Genomic DNA, 20,646 nt, shown 5'->3' with positions numbered 1-20,646 from the left:
ATAAACATACCTAGTTGAACTTACACAAACCTCTTAGAACAGACACAATAAACATACCTAATGGAACTAACACAAACCTCTCAGAACAGACATATCAAAAAAACATTCCTAGTGGAACTAACACAAACCTCTTAGAACAGACATACCAATAAACATACCAAGTGGAACTCACACAAACCTCTTAGAGCAGACATACCAATAAACATACCAAGTGGAACTCACACAAACCTCTTAGAACAGACATACCAATAAACATACCAAGTGGAACTCACACAAACCTCTTAGAGCAGACATACCAATAAACATACCTAGTGGAACTAACACAAACCTCTTAAAACAGACATACCAATAAACATACCTAGTGGACCTCACACAAACCTCTTAGAACAGACATATCAAAAAAACATTCCTAGTGGAACTAACACAAACCTCTTAGAACAGATATACCAATAAACATACCTAATGGAACTAACACAAACCTCTTAGAAAAGACATATCAATAAACATACCTAGTAGAACTCACACAAACCTCTTAGAAAAGACTTATCAATAAACATACCTAGTGGAACTCACACAAATTGAATTCAAATAACTTTTTTTACTGCGCTTACTCAGGATCAAAAAGTATTCATAAAGATGATTGCAGATATTTGTGGAATTCATCATTTTGTTTCTTGATTCCTATGAACAATCATTTGACTTTTGCAATATGGTCAACATATGTAGAATTTTAGATTATTAACATTTTTCTCTGGAATCGGTAGTTAAAGAGTTTTTCACCATGACATACAATTACCCTGACCATACAATTTATACACCTCAAACACTTAATGAAACTGATTTTGTTGTCCCTGGGTGTTCTAGCCAATACCATTTCTGGTAGCGGTTTTATACGGCCATTTTTTAAATTCAATTTACTAGCCATAACTCAGAAGTGCTTCAGACAATCTGGATGGTTAACAAACTTGGCGGAGATATTATGACAGCAAAGATTGCCACCAATTTCATGATGATCACTGCTGTAAACTGTTTGAGTTAGAAAGCAACATAATTTAGAAGTGCTTTGAGCAATCTCCCTAGTTATTTAACTTGGCGAAAATATTACGCCTTCAAACAATATCAACATAATGTGTTTCATAATGATCTGATTTAAACTGTTCAAGTTAATTACCGAATATAGTTCTCATGGACACTGCAATGACGTTTGTCTGTCATAGTTGTTCCCACAAAATAGCTTATTTTTTACATGGGCGTATAATCAAGATTGCTTTAGGCTATATACCCCTTTAATAATTATGAAATAAACCTGCACACAAAGAATTGTGCACAGACATCAAGTATGTTTCAATGATCAAGTGCACATGTCAGTACCCTCTGAGCCAACTTCAACCAACAATGAGTCATTCAGAGATTGAACCTGTCCAAGGTCTATGTGTAATCATGTGTTAGTAAAGACAAGCAGATTGTATAAGCAGCTAGATAAGTGTATCATGTAAATAAAGTCACAAGTTGGCTTACAATTAACATCAACATCCATTCAAACACAAGTGAGCATGAAGAAAGCCACGAAGAGATATACTTCTGTGGCTGAGTATTTACAAAAACATATTTAGTCCGTAAAATTATTGTGAATTAACAAATAGATGGTAATTTTTATGAAAGATATTAAAATTAATATGTATTGTTACAATAAAAAGTAGCAATAATGTCACCCATGCTCAGTTATTCATATTCACTGGGTAAATATAATGACAAAGGTCCAGGGGAATGTCTTTTATCTGAAAAGAATCTTAGCCACATCTACTTAACAAAATGGCTTCCAACTGAGTGAACAAGGATAAATAACATTAAATCACAAATCACTGAAACAATTTCAACAAATTCTAAAACACAGTCTCACATATGAAAAAAAATGCTTAGCTGATATGTTGTGGTAGGAGATTTGGTTTATGAATACCTTAACTTCTTCATAGTAAAGTATTGAAGGGTTACCAGAGAATTGTTAACCAGAACATCTCAGCAGATTCCTTGATAACCTTCATAAATCATGCATTCCAGTCATCCTAAACAATCTCCAGTGAAAGCTTTACAGTATATTGTGAATTACAACTTGCATAGGATTAAATAACATTTCTAGTTAAATTCACTGAACACAAACACATTGCCAATCTTCTTATAGATATGGTGTAAACCTTGAAATAAACAATGTTTACTAACTACTTCGACCCATTTGAATGAGCCCTCATAATACATCATGCATCCATATTTACCAGGAAACAGGCCCTTTTGCTTTTTAATTAAATTGCATTTCAGTGCGGCATTATTTGAAATGAACTGGTTTTTAAAACTACATATGTCTTAATTCAAGGGAAATAACTAAAGAATAATTACTTACTTTTATATTCTTTTGCTTCCCCTTTCTCCAGTTTGCTGTAATGATGCATAAAGCATTAAACACCTTAAAAACATTACAACTACTTTAAATACATCACGAAACAATATGAACCCACAATGACAAAAGAATGTCTTGTAGCATAAATATCTATAAGAATTAAATTAGGAAAGTCATTCCATGTAAAACAAGACTATTGCCAAGCAAAATATGTCCCCTACCGGCTCCACCATTGTCAGAAATAAATTCTTTTTTTATTTGTTGCCATAGCAACCAGAATTTTTTACGTCGAAAGAAAATTAAATGACTTGCATAATATCCATATTGCCATCTATCCATGTTTCAAGTTTCATGAACAAGAGAGCCTGAAAGGCCGCAAGTGGCTCACCTGAGATAACAAGATATTATTGGGACAAATTTTCTGACCAAGTTTCACGAAGATCGGAAAATAAATGTGGCCTCTAGAGTGTTAACAAGGTTTTACTATAGCCATATAAGGAAAAATGCCCGGCCCCCTGGCAGCAATGTTTTACAACCAACCGGCATCATTTTTAACTCGTCAAAGATATTATCGGGATGAATCTTCTGACCAAGTTTCATGAAGATCGGACAGTAAATGTGGCCTCTAGAGTTTTAACAAGATTTTACTAAAGCCATATACAGTCTTTCCGAAATACCGTCGGTCCTCGGATTTTTCAGATAATAATTTGGAAAATCCGGAAATGATTCTAATATTGCCGGACCTCGTGTCCGGTAATAAAATTGTGGCGAAATTTGGAATTCCATAAGCTTTTTCCAGAAAAGTTTCAAGGCAAAAGTAAGGAATTTACCGAGTTATTAATGAATACTCCAATCATGAAAAACATTTTTTATTGGTTGCATTTCTTGAATGACGTACGTGCATATACAGTATCCGAAGATTTTTGCTGCGTCGTTAATGCAAATTAAACATTACATCATCACTATATGAGTAGATTCGCAAAGGGAGAGAATCGATACCATATACTTTTGGTTCCCGTTATATCCGATTAATTCGTAAGCAAGCAGGGCATTAACACAGGCCATTGTGATCTTCCCGCGATCTGTCAACACCTACACAGGAGTTTGAAGCGATCTGACAATATCTACACAGGAGTTCGAAGGAAAAGATCCAGAATATTCAGATATATAAGTGGTGATTTTGTTTTCATTTTATTTTTTAATATCTTAAAACGTTTCAATTAAAATTTGGTGAAAGAGCCAAACCAAACTCTCATGATGACAGTGTTATTTTTCACAAATAGGGGAATGGTGGCGGGGCCCGTCCAAAGGGAAAAAACGCGTCATTTTTTAGGAAAAGGGAAAAATTAAAATTCACTCTTTTATATCTTATGAAGATAATTATATGAATACACCTGTATGTATGAATGTTATATTCACAGCTGAATTTCTCTGTCCTTTTTCTAAAATATATCCCAATGATTTTTTCAACATTAGTTTCAGACAGTTTAGCCTTCACTCTCAGTTTTCCTAGCCATTTTGAGTCTAATTGGGACTTTCTACTCGATAAAATGGCAATTTGAGCATTTTTTAATCAATAAAATCGACCAAATTGGAATGTTTTTATCATCAAATATTGACACATAATATAATATACATAATATATGCAGATACATCAGGCCTTTTCCTGGCCATTTTGGAAAAAGCATGAAATTCATATGAAAAGTACACTGATTTGGGAAATACTAATTCAATGTAACTCTTTATAATAATTAAAAATCATATAATATTATAAATTTGTTATATACTTTGTTAGTTGTTATGAAATAGATATTTATTATAAGAGAGTTCTTTCTAAAAAAAAAATTTTTTTTTTTTTTATTCTGGAGGGGATTTTTTTCTACAAAATCGGGGAAAAATATATACTCTTTTTTGAGGGGAATGGGGCCGAATATCGGCCCCGAAATTGCCATAAATAACACTGTGATGATCATGATGATCAAACTCAGCACTGCAGATGTTACAGCTTATGACCATTTAGCAGCTGTAAACCAATGGCTGTTCAGATTCGATGGTTTTATGTAAAATTAAATATTAAATGAGGTTTTTACGTAACAAACTCACACCTACATACAGGACCAATAAAGTTTAAAAAAAAATCATTCAAATAATTCACTCAAAAGCATTGGGATTGACTTTAAGACTAGTATAGTATTATAAGGTATGCTAGCCTACAACACCTTAGCAAAAAGATTAAGTATTGTATGCTCATGATAAAGGGAGATGGTCTTCGTCGACTTAATTATTAGCGCCCAACCAAGGCTATGCCCGATGGGTATCCAACGAAAGAAGATTAGTCAAAGGATGTGTCTTCAGTAGAGGATTCAGATATCCAGGATGAAGAGACAAATGATAAAGAAATCTTGGCAATTCTGAATAATTAAATGCATGCTTAGTATATTAACCTGATAATATTACAATATTGTTAAAAATGTCATCTTTGTCTTTCGTCGTCATTTTTTACTTTTTGGGCCTGAAATAATCAGTCTGGGCCGGAAATGGCTGCATGATTATAGGACCTCATTGCCGGCAATAAATTATAATTTTGGGAAGGACTGCATATAAGGAAAAATGCCCCGCCCCTTGGAAGCCATTTTTTTCAAGCAAACATAATTATTTTCGAACTCATCCAAGATATCATTGAGACTAATCTTCTGACCAAATTTCATGAAGATTGGACAATAAATGTGGCCTCTAGAGTGTTAACAAGATTTAACTATAGCCTTATATAGCCATATAAGGAAAAATGCCCCGCCCCTTGGTGGCCATGTTTTTCAAGCAAAGGTTACCATTTTCTACCTCATCCAAGATATCATTAAGACAAATCTTCTGACAATATTTCATCAAGATTGGACAATAAATGTGGCCTCTAGAGTGTTAACAAGGTTTTACTATAGCCATATAAGGAAAAATGCCCCGCCCGCTGGCAGCCATGTTTTTCAACCAACCGGCATCATTTTCGGACTTGTCCAAGATATTATTGGGATGAATCTTCTGACCAAGTTTCATGACGATTGGACAATAAATGTGGCCTCTAGAGTGTTAACAAGATTTTACTATAGCCATATAAGGAAAAATTGCCCCGCCCCTTGGCAGCCATGTTTTTCAAGCAAAGGTTACCATTTTTTAACTCATCCAAGATATCAGTGGGACAAATATTCTGAGCAAGTTTCATGAAGATCGGAAAATAAATGTGGCCTCTAGAGTGTTAACAAGGTTTTACTAAAGCCATTTAGGGAAAAATGCCCCGCCCACTGGCGGCCATGTTTTTCAACCAACCGGCATCATTTTCGAACTCGTCCAAGATATTATTGGGATGAATCTTCTGACCAAGTTTTATGAAGATCAGACAATAAATGTGGCCACTTGAGTGTTAACAAGATTTTACTATAGCCATATATAGCCGTATAAGGAAAAATGCCCCGCCCCTTGGCAGCCATGTTTTTCAAGCACACGTAACCATTTTCGAACTCATCCAAGATATCATTGAAACCGATCTTCTGACCTAATTTCATGAAGATTGGACAATAAATGTGGCCTCTAAGGTCAACAAGGCAAATGTTGACGCCGCACAACGGACGATGGACAAAAAGCGATCACAAAAGCTCACCATGAGCACGTTGTGCTCAGGTGAGCTAAAAAATATGAAGAACTTTTAAAGTTATTGCAGGATCCAGAAAAGTGTGCAGGATCCACCATTTCGAGCAGTATTTCTAGCCTATTTGTTGCCAAAGCAACCAGAATTCTTGACGTAGGAACAAAATTAAATGACATGCATAATCTCCATATTGCCATCTGTCCATGTTTCAAGTTTTATGAAAAAATATGAAAAACTTGTAAAGTTATCGCAGGATCCAAAAAAGTGTGACAGACTGACGGACACACAGAGCGCAAACCATAAGTCCCCTCTGGTGAAACCGGTAGGGGACAATAAATGAAAAATAAAAGCCTAACAAGAAACATGTCCATGCAACAAGTTTTGACATTTTTATTCATAATTTATTTAAATTCAAATAATTTGCAATCAAAAGCTAAACCTGCAAGCTACCCACACACACACATATTGGTCAATACCTCATTTCAAAATCAAGTTATTGAAAAGAAAAAGGTTGATCTTGTTTTAGTCACAGAGACCTTTACAATAATCTGACTAGCAAAAAAATGCCATTCCAGGCAAGGTTTGCAATCAAGATGCATACAAAATACATTTGACCCTAGATGCAATCTAGATTGAGTCATAAATGTTGCCTCTACAGTGGTTAATAATTTTTCAACCAATTTACCTGGTGACCTATTTTTTGGACTCAATGATACTGATTCATACTTGGCCTAGATATTGCCAAGATAAACATTCTGTCCAAGTTTAATCGAGTATGAGTCAATAATATGACACCTAGAGTGATTTAAGTTTTAATATGAGTTGTCCTTATGACTTTGCATTTGGAGGCACATGACCAATATTAAAACTCAACCTAGTTATTGTCAAAATAAACATTCCGATCAAGCTTCATCAAAATTGTGAAATAAATGTAGCCTCTATAGCGGTAACAAGGTTTTCTAAGATTTTACCTGGTAACCTACATGTAGTCTTTGGACACCCGTGACCCAGTTTCAAACTCTACATTCTGACCATGTTTCATATAGATTGAGTCATAAATGTGTCTTCTTTAGCCAGTGTGTTTTTTCCTCACAATTTTGAGAATGGGGCCAGGTCCCTTTGAGTTGGGAAATGTTGCATCCTTTTGACTAAGATTGGGAAATTAATGTTGATGATTTTATGCTTACAAATAGTTTAAAATTGGTTATACATGTAAAAGTGATATCATTTTCTAAGGTTCAACTTATAGAACCAGATTTTAAGATAATTGACATATTTAGACTTATCTTTTTATCTCTTTTTGAAACCTTCAATTGAGAATTTTTGGGAAAAAAATATTATTTTCTCCATTGGGAATACAGACCCAAATTTTAATGAAAAAAACGATAGAAGTGACAAGGTTTTTCTCAGATCTGACCTTGTGACCTAGTTTTGAGACCAACATGACCCAGATTTGAACTTGTCCTAGATATTGTCAAGATAAACATTCTAACCCAGCAAGATTGGAAAAAACTGGCCAATAGTATGGTTATTAGCAAAATATTGAGACATGATTCCAGACATAGGGTGTTTTATTGATGGGAAGCTTTTATCTTATTACAGTGAATACAACCAAACTAACCCATATACATTCTATGTGTCTTCATGCTATCTTGCTATAATCAAAAAAATATGAAGATTGATAAACAGAAAACCATCTTTTTAATTCTGCCATCCAGTGACCAGAATACTTCAGATACAAATACTTGAGATAAATCAACAATACTCAGACCAGTCAGACAGACAGATGATGTAGAGAGGTAGTTTTGACATCTCGCACATACCCTGATTCCAAACACTTGATTCTGGCAAGATGTTCCTTCCTCTCTGCCTGCAGTCTCTCCAGATCCACAGAGTTGGCCCGTGAGAGATTGTCATACTGCCTGTTCACTCCCTATAACAAAACATATACATACAGAGTTGGCCCGTGTGAGATTGTCATACTGCCTGTTCACTCCCTATAACAACACATAAACATACAGAGTTGGCCCATATGAGGTTGTCATACTGTCTATTCACTCCCTATAACAACACATATACATACATTCTTGGCCCGTGTGAGGTTCTCATACTGTCTATTCACTCCCTATAACAACACATATACATAAATACTTGGTCCAAGTGAGGTTGTCATACTGTCTATTCACTCCCTATAACAACACATAAACATACAGATTTGGCCCAAGTGAGGTGGTCATACTGTCTATTCACTCCCTATAACAACACATAAACATAAAGATTTGGCCCGTGTGAGATTGTCAAACTGCCTGTTCACTCCCTATAACAACACATAAACATACAGAGTTGGCCCATGTGAGGTTGTCATACTGTCTATTCACTCCCTATAACAACACATATACATACATTCTTGGCCCGTGTGAGGTTCTCATATTGTCTATTCACTCCCTATAACAACACATATACATAAATACTTGGCCCAAGTGAGGTTGTCATACTGTCTATTCACTCCCTATAACAACACATAAACATACAGATTTGGCCCAAGTGAGGTGGTCATACTGTCTATTCACTCCCTATAACAACACATAAACATAAAGATTTGGCCCAAGTGAGATTGTCATACTGCCTGTTCACTGCCTATAACAACACATAAACATACAGAGTTGGCCCAAGTGGGGTTGTCATACTGTCTATTCACTCCCTATAACAACACATAAACATACAGATTTGGCCTATGTGAGGTTGTCATACTGTCTATTCAATCCCTATAACAACACATAAACATACAGATTTGGCCCGTGTGAGATTTTCATACTGCCTGGTCACTCCCTATAACAACACATATACATACAGATTTGGCCCAAGTGAGGTTGTCATACTGTCTATTCACTCCCTATAACAACACATATACATACAGATTTGGCCCAAGTGAGGTTGTCATACTGTCTATTCACTCCCTATAACAACACATAAACATACATATTTGGCCCAAGTGAGGTTGTCATACTGCCTGTTCACTCCCTATAACACATAAACATACAGAGTTGGCCCATGTGAGGTTTTCATACTGAATATTCACTCCCTATAACAACACAAATACATACAGAGTTGGCTTGTGTGAGGTTCTCATACTGTCTATTCACTCCCTATAACAACACATATACATACATACTTGGCCCAAGTGAGGCTGTCATACTGCCTGTTCACTCCCTATAACAACACATAAACATACAGAGTTGGCCCATGTGAGGTTGTCAAACTGAATATTCACTCCCTATAACAACACATATACATACAGACTAGGTCCGTGTGAGGTTGTCATACTGTCTATTCACTCCCTATAACAACACATATACATACAGACTAGGTCTGTGTGAGATTGTCATACTGCCTGTTCACTCACTATAACAACACATAAACATACAGATTCGGCCCAACTGAGGTTGTCATTCTGTCTATTCACTCCCTATAACAACACATAAACATACAGATTTGGCCCATGTGAGGTTGTCATACTGTCTATTCAATCCCTATAACAACACATATACATACATTCTTGGCCCGTGTGAGGTTCTCATATTGTCTATTCACTCCCTATAACAACACATAAACATACAGATTTGGCCCAAGTGAGGTTGTCATACTGCCTGTTCACTCACCATAACAACACATATACGTACAGAGTTGGCCCATGTGAGGTTGTCATACTGAATATTCACTCCCTATAACAACACATATACATACAGACTAGGTCCGTGTGAGGTTGTCATACTGTCTATTCACTCCCTATAACAACACATATACATACAGACTAGGTCTGTGTGAGATTGTCATACTGCCTGTTCACTCCCTATAACAACACATATACATACAGATTCGGCCCAACTGAGGTTGTCATACTGTCTATTCACTCCCTATAACAACACATAAACATACAGATTTGGCCCATGTGAGGTTGTCATACTGTCTATTCACTCCCTATAACAACACATAAACATACATACTTGGCCCAAGTGAGGTTGTCATACTGCCTGGTCACTCCCTATAACAACACATAAACATACATACTTGGCCCAAGTGAGGTTGTCATACTGCCTGGTCACTCCCTATAACAACACATAAACATACAGAGTTGGCCCGTGTGAGGTTGTCATACTGTCTATTCACTCCCTATAACAACACAAATACATAAGGAGTTGGCCTGTGTGAGGTTCTCATACTGTCTATTCACTCCCTATAACAACACATATACATACATACTTGGCCCAAGTGAGGTTGTCATACTGCATATTCACTCCCTATAACAACACATATACATACATTCTTGGCCCATGTGGGGTTGTCATACTGTCTATTCACTCCCTATAACAACACATATACATACAGACTTGGTCCGTGTGAGGTTGTCATACTGTCTATTCTCTCCCTATAACAACACATAAACATACAGATTCGGCCCAAGTGAGGTTGTCATACTGCCTGTTCACTCACCATAACAACACATATACGTACAGAGTTGGCCCATATGAGGTTGTCATACTGCCTGTTCACTACCTATAACAACACATATACAAACATACTTGGCCCGTGTGAGGTTGTCATACTGTCTATTCACTCCCTATAACAACACATATACATACAGCTTTGGCCCAAGTGAGGTTGTCATACTGTCTATTAACTCCCTATAACAAGACATATACCTACAGATTGGGCCTGTGTGAGATTGTCATACTGCCTGTTCACTCCCTATAACAACACATATAAATACAGATTCGGCCCAAATGAGGTTGTCATTCTGTCTATTCACTCCCTATAACAACACATAAACATACAGATTTGGCCCATGTGAGGTTGTCATACTGTCTATTCACTCCCTATAACAACACATATACATAAATACTTGGCCCAAGTGAGGTTGTCATACTGTCTATTCGCTCCCTATAACAACACATAAACATACAGATTTGGCCCATGTGAGGTTGTCATACTGCCTGGTCACTCCCTATAACAACACATATACATACAGATTTGGCCCAAGTGAGGTTGTCATACTGTCTATTCACTCTACCTATAACAACACGTAAACATACAGAGTTGGCCCAAGTGAGGTTGTCATACTGTCTATTCACTCCCTATAACAACACATATACATACAGATTTGGCCCAAGTGAGGTTGTCATACTGCCTGGTCACTCCCTATAACAACACATAAACATACAGAGTTGGCCCGTGAGAGATTGTCATACTGCCTGGTCACTCCCAATAACAACACATATACATACAGATTTGGCCCAAGAGAGGTTGTCATACTGTCTATTCACTCCCTATAACAACACATATACATATATACTTGGCCCGTGTGAGGTTGTCATACTGTCTATTCACTCCCTATAACAACACAAATACATAAGGAGTTGGCCTGTGTGAGGTTCTCATACTGTCTATTCACTCCCTATAACAACACATATACATACATACTTGGCCCAAGTGAGGTTGTCATACTGCATATTCACTCCCTATAACAACACATATACATACATTCTTGGCCCATGTGGGGTTGTCATACTGTCTATTCACTCCCTATAACAACACATATACATACAGACTTGGTCCGTGTGAGGTTGTCATACTGTCTATTCTCACCCTATAACAACACATAAACATACAGATTCGGCCCAAGTGAGGTTGTCATACTGCCTGTTCACTCACCATAACAACACATATACGTACAGAGTTGGCCCATATGAGGTTGTCATACTGCCTGTTCACTACCTATAACAACACATATACAAACATACTTGGCCCGTGTGAGGTTGTCATACTGTCTATTCACTCCCTATAACAACACATATACATACAGCTTTGGCCCAAGTGAGGTTGTCATACTGTCTATTAACTCCCTATAACAAGACATATACCTACAGATTGGGCCTGTGTGAGATTGTCATACTGCCTGTTCACTCCCTATAACAACACATATAAATACAGATTCGGCCCAAATGAGGTTGTCATTCTGTCTATTCACTCCCTATAACAACACATAAACATACAGATTTGGCCCATGTGAGGTTGTCATACTGTCTATTCACTCCCTATAACAACACATATACATAAATACTTGGCCCAAGTGAGGTTGTCATACTGTCTATTCGCTCCCTATAACAACACATAAACATACAGATTTGGCCCATGTGAGGTTGTCATACTGCCTGGTCACTCCCTATAACAACACATATACATACAGATTTGGCCCAAGTGAGGTTGTCATACTGTCTATTCACTCTACCTATAACAACACATAAACATACAGAGTTGGCCCAAGTGAGGTTGTCATACTGTCTATTCACTCCCTATAACAACACATATACATACAGATTTGGCCCAAGTGAGGTTGTCATACTGTCTATTCACTCCCTATAACAACACATATACATATATACTTGGCCCGTGTGAGGTTGTAATACTGTCTATTCACTCCCTATAACAACACATATTTATACAGATTTGGCCCGTGTGAGGTAGTCTTACTGTCTATTCACTCCCTATAACAACACATATACATACATACTTGGCCCGTGTGAGGCTGTCATACTGCATATTCACTCCCTATAACAACACATATACATACAGATTTGGCCCATGTGAGGTTGTCATACTGTCTATTCACTCCCTATAACACCACATATACATACATACTTGGCCCGTGTGAGGTTGTCATACTGTCTATTCAATCCCTATAACAACACATAAACATACAGAGTTGGCCCAAGTGGGGTTGTCATACTGTCTATTCACTCCCTATAACAACACATAAACATACAGATTTGGCCCAAGTGAGGTTGTCATACTAACTCCGCCAAGGACGGTCCCAAGCCCGTCTACAAAAGGAGGAGGGTTGGACGTGGGGCTAGCAACCCCACTCCGTAAAAAAAAGCGACGCTACAGAAACTGCAACAACAACAACTACGCCTCAGCAGCTGCCTGGACGGGAAGACTCCTCTTCAGTGGGGTCCATGACGCGTGCTGGTGAAAGCCTTCAGGAAACCAGCCTGCTGACAAGTCTTCTTACGACCAAGGCCAAGACCATGATAGGGACCTGGAACATCAGAACCCTATATGAGAGTGGCAAATCAGCACAAGTGGCCAGAGAGATGGTAAGATACAACATCAAAGTTCTGGAATTATGTGAGACCCAATGGAATGGGAGCGGCCAGACCAGACTGTCTTCAGGAGAAACCATCATCTACTCCGGACATGAAGACATGGAACACGATCACACCCAAGGAGTCGCACTAATGCTGGCGCCAGAGGCTACGAGAGCGTTGATGGCATGGGAACCTGTCTCACCCAGACTTATGGCAGCGAGGTTCAACTCAAAGGGAAGGAAGACCACCATTATCCAGTGCTACGCACCCACAAACACAGCCCAGGAAGAGCAGGAGGAAGACTTCTACAGCTCTTTGCAGTCCCTTCTACACAGTACTCCGCGCAGAGACATAAAAATTGTCATGGGTGACTTGAACGCTAAGGTGGGCGAAGACAATACAGGCAATAAACTCATCATGGGCAGACATGGCGTAGGTACCTGCAATGAGAACGGAGAGCTGTTTACAGACTTCTGCTCTTTCAATGACCTAGTAATAGGTGGCACCATCTACCCCCACAGATGGATCCACATGACAACTTGGACTTCAACTGATGGGAAGACCACTTCACCATTGACCGAAAGTGGAGACGAAGTGTCCTGGACGTCAGAGTAAGACGCGGCGCTGACGCAGCCTCCGACCATCAGTTGCTAGTGGCAACACTAAGGACCAAGCTGAGATCCTTCTGTGACTCTTCAGGAAGAGCATACCACAAATACAACATACAGTTTTTAAAGGACAAAAAGAAAGCGGAAGAGTTCAACTGTGGAGTCAAGACCAGGTTCAAGGTGCTGGTAGAGTTGGGCGAAGAGACAGTAGAGTTCCACTGGACAGAGATACAGAAGACCTGGAAGGATGCATGCACCAAAGTTCTGGGGAAGAAAGTGAGGGAGCAGAATAACTGGATGACGACGGGAACATGGGAGAAGATAGAGGAGGGAGCTGAAACAGAAAATTAACAGATGCGGTGACCAACAACAGAAAACCGACCTCAGAGCACAGTATTGGGAGGCGAACCGGGAAGTGACGAAGAGTGCAAGACATGACAAAAGGCAATTTGTACACGACTTGACAGAAGAGGCAGAAACAGCAGCTAAGCAGAACAACATGAAGAGAGTCTACGAGATTACCCGGGCCTTGTCAGAGAAGAGTTTGAATCCGAGTAAGCCAGTCAAAGACAGGAATGGGAGAATCCATCACAAGTGATGAGGGGCAAAAGAAAAGATGGACGAAACATTTTGAAGAAATTCTACAGCCGCAAACAGTTTCTGACATACCACCAGCAGAAGAACCCCTATGCATCAACACAAACCCACCAACCAAGGCAGAAATCATCAGAGCCATCAGGTCCCTGAAGAACGGCAAGGCACCAGGCCCTGACTGCATCCCTCCGGAAGCCCTAAATACAGATGCGACAGCAGCAGCAGATATGTTGCACCCCTTCCTGGCGAAGATATGGGAGCAGGAGAAAGTGCCAACTGACTGGAAGCTTGGATACTAAAGCTTCCAAGGAAAGGTGACCTTTCTCAGTGCGAAAACTGGCGAGGAAACATGCTGCTGTCCATCCCCAGCAAGGTGCTGACCAGAATCATCCTAGAGAGACTGAAGGAGGCTTTAGACAAGAGGTTGAGAACAGAACAAGCAGGATTTAGACAAGACCGATCATGAAAAGACCATATCGCCACTCTGCGTATCATCATAGAGCAATCCATTGAATGGCAGTCTCCTTTGTACACGACCTTCGTTGACTTCGAAAAAGCGTTTGACAGTGTCGACAGGGATACCATCTGGAAGTTGATGCATCACTACCGAATCCCGCAAAAGATCATAAACATCATCCAGCAGCTTTATGAGGACTCATCTTGCCAGGTCATCCACAATGGGAAGCTGACAGACCCCTTCACAGTAAAGACAGGAGTGAGGCAAGGTTGTATGCTCTCGCCAACAATTTTCCTGATTGTCAAAGGCTGGATCATGAGAAGAACTACTTAGGGCAGCAACACTGGCATCCAGTGGACCTTTACCAAACACCTAGAGGACCTGGACTTTGCGGATGACATCTGCCTCCTTTCACACAAGCAACAGCATGCACAGTCTAAGCTAACGCAGCTAGCGAAAGAGGCAGAGAAGACTGGCCTGAGAATCAACACCAAGAAAACAGAGCTGATAAGGATGAACAATCGACAACATCAGCCACTGCAACTATCACCAAAAAGATACAGACATTTGTCAACAAGTGCTTGCGCCACATTCTCAACATCAGGTGGCCTGAGAAGATTTCTATCACAGACCTATGGAACAGAACCAACCAGAATCCTGTCGGTCAGGACATCAAGAAAAGAAAATGGGGATGGATAGGTCACACACTTAGAAAACCAGTCGACAACGTCACAAGGCAAGCACTAGACTGGAACCCACAGGGAAAAAGGAAAGTGGGACGGCCCAAACAGTCGTGGAGAAGGTCAGTCGAGGGCGAAGCGAAGGACGCCGGGGTGACATGGACCCAGCTTAAGAGAGCAGCCCAGAACAGAGTGCGTTTGCGTGGTGTTGTTGCAGCCCTATGCTCCAAAAGGAGTCTCACGGAATAAGTCAAGAGGTTGTCATACTGTTTATTCACTCCCTATAACAACACATAAACATATAGAGTTGGCCCAAGTGAGGTTGTCATACTGTCTATTCACTCCCTATAACAATACATATACATACAGAGTTGGCCCATGTGAGATTGTCACATATACTTCCTATAACAAATTCTGGAACTTTGCTGTTGAAATAGGAATGGCCAAAAAGGAGAGAAAAGGCAGTTACATTCTCATACTGGCACTTGACTTCCTGTTACAAAACATATACTGTATACGTGCGCTTATAAGACGCCCTCGCTTATAAGACGCACCCCGACTTCGGACTTTATAATGGGTGGATTTGAGACTGACCCGCGTGTAAGACGCGGTCAAATTTAGCCGTTTTCATCGGCCGAAAAAATGGCCAAAAATGGCAGAAAGTTAAAGAAAATCATCAATTAGTAACACATTGAGGATTTTTCAAACTCGCGCTGCATACAATTAGTAATTCACGCAAGTCTGAAAAATAAAACAAACAACAAAGTAAATAATATTTGTTTATTTTATGATATATTAGAGGGTTTTAATTTGTTTTCAAGTATTATTCATGCAATAAAAATAATTATCAAATTAACAATATTTCTAACAATTGCGCATTTAATCATTTGCCCAAACAATTGCAAACATATTACGTTCGTTATATCAATGCACAAGAAATTGATCGTATCAGCCATCTTAATTGTATTGTTTGACAGGTATTGAAAACTAATAGGCAGATATTTTGAAAGCGTATAGTTTTATTACCTAGATTATGCAAAATTTACGCCCATTGTCTATCAACAATAGGTAACGCCTACTTTCATAAAATTAGCCAATCGCGTGAAAGAGTGATAGACTCCGAAGCGCAGATCGAAATCACGTGTCAAGAAGAAAGCCATATGCGGATAATTGCATGCGGTCGCTCTTTGCTCCCGTCGTTGTTGGCCCCTAATAAATAAGGTGTCATCGGCATTAGGGGGGCGTCTGAATGAACGTGTTTATTTAACAATTGACAGTTGCAAACTGGTAACTTATTTCAGAGGATTCTCTAATTGCCAATTATGTCTAAATTGACAATTAACAACGTGGAACAGAGACGATCAGGTGATACAAACTTGTCAAGTAGCATTTGTAATCGGCAGCGTGTTTATTTAACAATTGACAGTTTCAAACTGAGAATTGATTTTGCTGTTGTTTAAAGCATGTTTGCATCGTGTCCCCGCTTACACACGTATACTATAATGGCCAATTTATATGACATTTAACGACGTCACGCGCAGACAATCAGGTGATACAAACTTTTCAAGAACAATCACGGACAATATAAAGTCTTACGCCCCAAAAATAACAATATTCAAATTAAAAATAATAGACAACAAAATCAGTAACAATACCTTTTTATTTCTAATAAATCGGTAACTGAACATAGAGTTCCGATACACGGTACGGGCCAATACAGACTTTAGAGAAAATGCAAATGGCTGCCGCGATGATTCAAAACAACTGACAAGTGTCCAACTTGGCTAGCATAAGCCCAGTAAACTCGATATTTTGAAATTTTTTGTTTATTTTCACTAGTATCTCGCTTATAAGACGCAACCCCAACTGTAACTTATTAATTTGAGTCATAAAAATGCGTCTTATAAGCGCACATATACGGTAATAGGACAAAGCCAACACTGAATTGCAAGATATATGTTCAACATGATCCTGGCCTAGCAGTTTCAGAAAAGATTTTTTCATTAATGTTCTATATCTGTATGATGTGACTCCCAGGATCCAGTCTGTTTTGACCTCAGAGGCACTCAAACTATCTTTGTACAGGAGCCCTCTTCCATATCCAGTTTGACAGGGTTAATACCAGGGCCCTGGATTTGCACTTTTTACAGCAGAATATCGGCGGCTTCCCCCATGAAAATAGTATACTTTTTTCCCCTATTTTGTGGAAAAAATTCCCCATAGAAAAACAAAATCAAAAAAGAAACTAACGCAAAACCCGTAACGCTGAACAGATATTGTGTTTTCTAGCCTAATCGATACGGCTGTAGACGGGAAATGTTGTTTCCCGCACCTGCATGATTTGTACATCTACACCGTTTCCGGATAATAAAATGCCACATAATGCTAAGTCATACTGAAAAAAAAGCTTACGAAAGAAACACATTTTGTCCTGCAAATTAAATAGATTTTCTTTTTAAACAAACTGCATTAGATACTATTAATAAAAAACAAACAAACAGTCACACACAGGCATCGGCGACCACGTCATCAAATAACAATTCGATGGAAATTGAAGATGAACAATGGTCTGTGTAAAATCATGAAACAGACTGTCAGTGTCACATACATGCATCAGCCACCGCGGCGATCGCGTCATCAGCGTCTTATCCAACAGCTCATATTTAAAAAGAACATTCGCTGACTTAAAAAACTAATAAAGAGATGAGAGAAGAAAATGTGTCTTTACAATGATTATTTAAGCACTGATAATGGTAACTTTTCATAAATAAAAGACCATGTATGCGTGTAAAATAGGAGAGAAATACTGCTGGAACAACAGAAGTTTCACCTCTTTATTATACATGTGTATTGACATTCACTTCATAATACATCATTACAGTATAGTCTAATATGAGTGTCAAATAAACTAAATTATAAAAAAAGCAATGAATATAGTGCTAACATATACAAAACAAGAGGGCCTAAAAGACCCAAAGTTGCTCACCTGAGATAAAAAAAAATGACCTGTTCTTTGCAGCCCAATATATCAATGGAACAAATGTTCTAACCAAGTTTCATGAAGAATGAACAACAAATGGCCCCTGGCGGCCATGTTTTTTTAACAGACCTGAAACATTTTTGAACTCTTCCAAGATATGTCCATATTTCATGAAGATTGGGCAAAGAATGTGTCTTCTAGACTGTTCACATGTAACGTGATGATGTTTTCACTATATACTGAAGCGTTTCACCCGTCATGCTGGCTATCAAATTAAAATGAAGTCAATAATTTTAATTATTATTTATTTATCACATACTGTGACGGGAAAGCTACTTGGGCTCATCTGAGCCTAGCTTGAGGCACAAGAAAAAACAACAACAATGTGACTAAACTATTTTTATTCTTTCCAAACATTCATCAATTCATACTTAAGCAATAATGCAAACAATAAAAACAACTCATATAGAAATACAGTTCATAAACTTTCAAAAGTTATTCATAGTTAAAACAAGGTTTCGAAAACAATTAAACACTTTCATGTCTAAACTTGGTCAACAGTTTGTGTTCAGTATGAGGCAAATGCCTGAATAAAGCACTAGGATAAACAAACACCCGTGATCACTTTCATTGAATTCACTCACAAACTTCACTTTCACTAAACAAATAATTAAGAACTCACTTTCATTGTATTATTCACATAAGTTTAATGTAAGACACTTAAAGAAAACAAACAGTTTAAATCCATTTCTTCGGCTTTGATTAATCACTTATAACTTGTGTTAATCACAACACACTAAGTCACTTCAATTAAAAGACTAGCTGAGATTTGTCATTTAATAAATTCACTCTGTTCACTCATCACTTATTAAAAACACTTACTTGTTGTTGCATAAATTCACTAGGTCCTGTTCTTTATTAAATCACTATCTGAATATTTTCACTTAGAGAAAAAAAACTAAGTCACTTTGCCTTAGTTATAACTTAGTTAATAATCGCACTTAGTTAAAAGAACTAAACTAACTCCACTAACTTAACATTCCCAGTTAGTGAAACACAGTAAATCACTAATTCAATGGGAAAGGCCAACAATGTGCTAGTCCCCTGATTCTGAGGTGTAGCTGGCAAGGTAAACATACAATCAAATGAGAGCACTGCTATTCTTAGTATCCAGGTAAAGATAAGCACTGACCACTGATGTAAACTATCTGTATCAACACTTACAAAAAGTTTAAAGCATTTATTTCATTTCTTAAGAATTATCATACAATGGAAATATACCTGATCTATCATTAATGAATTTATAAGTTATTAACTATCATTAATGAATTTAAAAGTTATTAAAAATTGTAATTTAAAGAATCATTATTGTAAGAATAACTAGTGTTAACAAGGTTTAACTATAGCTTATATATAAGGAAAAATGCCAGGCCCCCTTGGCGGCAATGTTTTTCCACCAACCGGATCCATTTTCAAACTCATCCAAGTATCATTGGGACTAATCTTCTGACCAAGTTTCATTATGATCTGACAATAAATGTGGCCTCTTGAGTGTTAACAAGGTTTTACTAAAGCATGATATATAGCCATATTAAGAAAAATGCCCTGCCCCCTGGTGGCCATGTTTTTTAAGCAACCTAAACCATTTTGAACTCATCCAAGATATCATTAGGACAAATCTTCTGACCAAGTTTCATACAGATCGGAAAATAAATGTGGCCTCTAGAGTGTTAACAAGGTTTTACTAAAGCCATATAAGGAAAAATGCCTTGCCCCCTGGCGGCCATGTTTTTCAACCAACCAGCACCACTTTTAAACTCGTCCACGATATTATTGGGATGAATCTTCTGACCAAGGTTCATGAAGATCAGACAATAAATGTGGCCTCTAGAGTGTTAACAAGAATTTACTATAGCCATATATACATGTAGCCATATAAGGAAAAATGCCCCCCCCCTTGGCAGCCATGTTTTTCAAGCAAACGTAACCATTTTCGAACTCATCCAAGATATCATTGAGACCAATCTTCTGACAAAATTTCATGAAGATTGGACAATAAATGTGGCCTCTAGAGTGTTCACAAGGTTCTACTATAGCCATATATAGCCATATAAGGAACAAGGCTATTGTCAAGCAATGTATGGTCCCTAACC

The 20,646-nt window shown here is 38.2% G+C and overlaps 1 protein-coding gene across 2 annotated transcripts in view; it reads right to left on the bottom strand.

Moving 5' to 3' along the window:
* Nucleotides 1-20,646, bottom strand: part of LOC127833360 (uncharacterized) — a 99,829-nt gene that overhangs the window by 51,745 nt on the left and 27,438 nt on the right. For both annotated transcript variants that reach the window (XM_052358555.1, XM_052358557.1), the window contains exons 8-9: nucleotides 7,853-7,962; nucleotides 2,396-2,430 (exon numbers count right to left, since the gene is read on the bottom strand). In XM_052358555.1, the coding sequence (XP_052214515.1) occupies nucleotides 2,396-2,430; nucleotides 7,853-7,962 (145 nt within the window). The remainder of the gene's footprint in view (nucleotides 1-2,395; nucleotides 2,431-7,852; nucleotides 7,963-20,646) is intronic.

This window comes from Dreissena polymorpha, chromosome 6, assembly GCF_020536995.1.
Source record: "Dreissena polymorpha isolate Duluth1 chromosome 6, UMN_Dpol_1.0, whole genome shotgun sequence".
Lineage (NCBI taxonomy): Eukaryota > Metazoa > Mollusca > Bivalvia > Myida > Dreissenidae > Dreissena > Dreissena polymorpha.
Note: the sequence above shows the minus strand (reverse complement) of the source record. Positions and strands in the feature narration are given on the sequence as shown.